Here is a 4,227-nt window from a genome sequence, read left to right as displayed (position 1 = left end):
CTGTCGGACAGACAGACAGACAGACAGACAGACAGACAGACACACAGACAGACACACACCACGTCTGTCTGTCTCTTTCTGTGGCGTGCCCTCCCCTATCTCCATGTCTCTCTGTCTTTCACAAACACACTAACAATGATTATTAACTCATTCCCCCTTATGGGAGCAAAGTCATTGAGGCAACATGACCTTCAGATCATATTCTCTCTCCCTCTCTCTCTCTCTCTCTCTCTCTCTCTCTCTCTCTCTCTCTCTCTCTCTCTCTCTCTCTCTCTCTCTTTATCTATCTTTCTTTCTACGCACACACACACGCACGCACACACGCACGCACGCACGCACGCACGCACGCACGCACGCACACACACACACACACACACACACACAGTCATCTCTCTGAGGAGCTGCTGTTTTCTTTCCATATTTGAGTGGCAGGCAGGTAGAAGCGGTGTGTCTTAAAGGGGTATACATACATACATACATACATACAGTACAACGCATTTGAACAATTCACATTAATATGACCCGCTGGGACGGTCCAATTAGTATTCATGAACATGGACAACTCTGTCCCAACGCCAAAAACCACAGAACCATTTTGATGTGCCATGTCTGGCCGGCTGACGGGATGATGACTGCTGACTGGCTCACTAACTGACCTTTTTGACTGCTAACCAACAGAATTAACAAGTTCACAGGCTGGCTGGCTGAGTGTCAATCTGACTGACTGTCGGGATAATTACCTGACTGACTAAATGAATTAGTACTGACTGACTGAATAGCTGATTGAATGCAGCCTATGTCAGTATGTTTGTCTGTCTAACTGATATGGGTATAGATATCTAGAATAGAATAGAATATCTAGAATAGAATATTTAGAAATAATAGAATATCTGTTCAAGAATAGAATGTCTAGAATAGAGTAGAGTAGAGTAAAGAAGAGTAGAGTAGAGTAGAGTAGAGTAGAGTAGAATAGTTAATTCCATGGAGGGGATGTCTCTCTTATGTTTCTCTTAAGTCTGATTTATACTAAACCACGTGAGCTTGTAGATCCACTATTTTCCGTGAGCACCAGTGACTTGCGAATAAGTAAGCTATAAATCAGGCATTAGTTTGGAAGACTGGGCACTTTTGGGGGAGAAGACTGGGCACTTGTTTTGATGCTCACTCTCTCCATGTATATCCCTTCAGACTAAGGTTGTGAACTAACTAGCTTGTGAAAAACAAAAGAAATCAGGCCATTTCAGCAGTTTTGTGTCTTGGTCACTCACACATGCACCAGAGTCACAATGGCACGCACGCACACACACACACACACACACACACACACACACACACACACACACACACACACACACACACACACACACACCACATACAGTTGGCCTAGCCCAGCAGTAGCCCACACACGTGCGTGCAGTTACAGACGCACGCGAAAGTACACGCAGGCAGGCATGCAAGCACACACCCACCCACACGCGCACTTCTTGCGGTGCTGAGCCCAGGCAGACAATGAGAAATGAAAAAGCCCCATAAATAACATGTGCGGTGCGGGAGGGGAACATAACACAGAGCGCTGGTATGGAATAGCCTACATAAAAGCTCTAATAACTACACCTCAGCAGACATGGATAAATGTCCTAGTAAAGGACCTAGTAGAATATCTAGGCTACTGTAATAGCACTAGGGGAGACAGTGTACACTCCCCTTATGAATAGCGTGGGCTCAAGACGCATGGGGGGGGGGGGGGGGGGGGGGGTACACTCCCACCTGCAATTCAGACACAATGAAAATACCCAAAGGATAGTGGAGATATAAATAGGATACAATATAGGAAACGCGCTCCACTTTGCGCGGTTCAGTGACTTAAGGCTTTAGGGAAAGGAGAGGGCGCCGAATGAAGATACTTCAGATAAAGAAAAAGTAGCCCATTCAGACCCCCAACCTCAAACAAGTCAATGAAATAGTAGAGCCTAGCCCTAGACTCAATACCAAAACGCTCGCCCCAAAACAGTCACCCCGGGGCAAACCCCGTGGTATTCACCTGGTATTCCTAAACATAACCTCAGTGAGTAAACTATGCCTAAGCCAAACCTTATTCCTAACCGTAGAACTATGCCTAAAACCGAACCTTATTCCTAAACGTAACCTCAGTAAAACCATGCCTAACCCTAAACGTATTTCTAAGCCTTATCCTCAGTAAAACTAATTATATAAGAATACAAGAACCGCTGGTCCGCGAAAATAAATGGGGGGCGAGCGTGTTTTGGGGCGAGTCTTCCGGTTACCGTTTCATTCATATCAATGTAAAGAAAATTATAGGCCTATTTATTTATCATTATTTATTGACTTGGGCTGTATGCTACATTTTAAATAGGTTGTAGCCTATATTTCGGGTTTAAAGTGTTTTAAAATGCAATATCTGCTGCATTAGGTCCTTTTATCCCTATAACTCACCGGATATCTCTGCCTGAGGGACCCCGGCCAGAGTGAAGCCCTTCCCCGTGTAGAACTGGCGCAGCTCCGTGCAGCTCCGGGCTTTATTACTGTCTCCTCCGGTTACTGATGTTGTAGAGAGACTCACTAACACACAGACCGCCACGAGATACAGCATCTTGAGCCGTGATGTCTCACACTATTATATAGCTATAAAACAGATCTATATGTTTAAAAAAAAAAGGAGAAAGAAAACTTCAGCACAAGAATTCAGGATCCGGTCCGGACTTATTCTTCTCTATTTCTGAATCTCCAAAGTGCTTCTTCTGGAGTGTCTTTGAGGTTACGTTTATTTTCTCCTTAACAAATAATAGACCCCGATTATAGATTAATTTGACCATGAGACTTTTTTTTGTTGCTAAGGTGACTCTGTTATCATTAACAATAATAGAACCAATTGTGGGCAAGCGTGCCAGGTAGGCTACAATATGTAGGGGCTGATGGGGGGCGTTGAAGAGGCAGCCTGATGCAGACAGTCCTATCTATCTATCTATCTATCTCTACAGGGGACAGTCAGTCCTATCTATCTCTACAGGGGACAGTTGTCGCCGGTCCTTTGGGGTCCTTGGTGCTGCGGGTCCTTTAGGTCCTTGGTGGTCCTTTGGTGGTCCTTTGGGTCCTTGGTGGTGCAGTTGGTTGTGTGTGCGGCTGGAGAGCTGGAAAGATGATCTCTACAGGGGGACGGACAGTTGTCAGAGTGATCAGAGTGATTTGTGTTCCTTGGTGGTCCTTTGGGTCCTTGCAGTGGTCCTTTGGGTCCTTGGTGGTCCTTTGGGGTCCTTGGTGTGGCCGTAGAGCTGGAGAGATGCCAGACAAAAGACAGAGCAGGTGTCGCTCAATCCGCTCTCAGACTGTTATAGTCCGCTGTTCCATGATTGATTCAGAAATGGACAAGAAAAAAAGAAAAACAAACCCACACGTTTTACCAGACGGATCTATAAAGGGAGATTAAATGATCTTCTGTGAATCTCCTCCATAAAGCGTGCAGAGTGGACCAATAGATCCTCTTGTTGAAGCGGGCGCATGCGGGACCTTGAATGGTGCGTGGTGGAGATCTAATGCAGAGGTCTGTGAGTCAACGGTGAAATGGAGCGAGTCAATCATTTGCTGTCGCTGCTGCTGTACACCGCTCGCTCTCTCTCTCTCTCTCTCTCTCTCTCTCTCTCTCTCTCTCTCTCTCTCTCTCTCTCTCTCTCTCTCGCTTTCTCTCTCTCTCTCTTTTGCGCTCTCTCTCTCTCTCTCTCTCTCTCTCTCTCTCTCTCTCTCGCTCTCTCCCCCCCCCCCTCTCTCTCTCTCTCTCTCCCCCCCCCCCTCTCTCTCTCTCTCTCTCTCTCTCGCAGTGTTGCGTTGCCATGTTTTGTGACAGAAATAAGCAACCAGGTCTAGGAAAACAAGACCAAAAGAAGCAATTTAGACCACACGAGCACCTACCATGAGTATAACCAATCAGCCCAGAGCTTGTAGATCTGCTGTTTTTTTTTAAAAACTCTTGCAATAAAAATGTTGGAATATTTGGAATATTTCTAACAACACAAATGCTCCCTGGGCACAAAACATTTTCATGGAAATATTTGAGAACCACCCGTTTAAATAATAATTACATTTTTTGGAAGCAAGCACTAAATAAACAAGTACACTTTAGAAACAAGCCCCCCCCCCGGCCCCCCCCCAAAAAACGCAACCCGCAACAAGACATTTTCACAAGCAACTTTACAGAAAAAGAAGCCCAGAGTC

General features: G+C 45.6%; 1 protein-coding gene across 1 annotated transcript in view; it reads right to left on the bottom strand.

The window, feature by feature from the left end:
• The window catches only part of gpc1a (glypican 1a), a 52,459-nt gene extending 48,840 nt beyond the window's left edge, over positions 1 to 3,619 (bottom strand). Inside the window, exon 1 of the mRNA XM_084067105.1 lies at positions 2,455 to 3,619. Coding sequence (XP_083923231.1) covers positions 2,455 to 2,611 — 157 coding nt within the window. The 5' untranslated portion in view covers positions 2,612 to 3,619. The remainder of the gene's footprint in view (positions 1 to 2,454) is intronic.
• Between the last annotated feature and the right edge of the window lie 608 nt (positions 3,620 to 4,227).

Source organism: Gymnoscopelus microlampas (assembly GCF_963454915.1).
Source record: "Gymnoscopelus microlampas genome assembly, chromosome: 9".
Lineage (NCBI taxonomy): Eukaryota > Metazoa > Chordata > Actinopteri > Myctophiformes > Myctophidae > Gymnoscopelus > Gymnoscopelus microlampas.
This window is presented reverse-complemented; position numbering and strand designations above follow the sequence as displayed.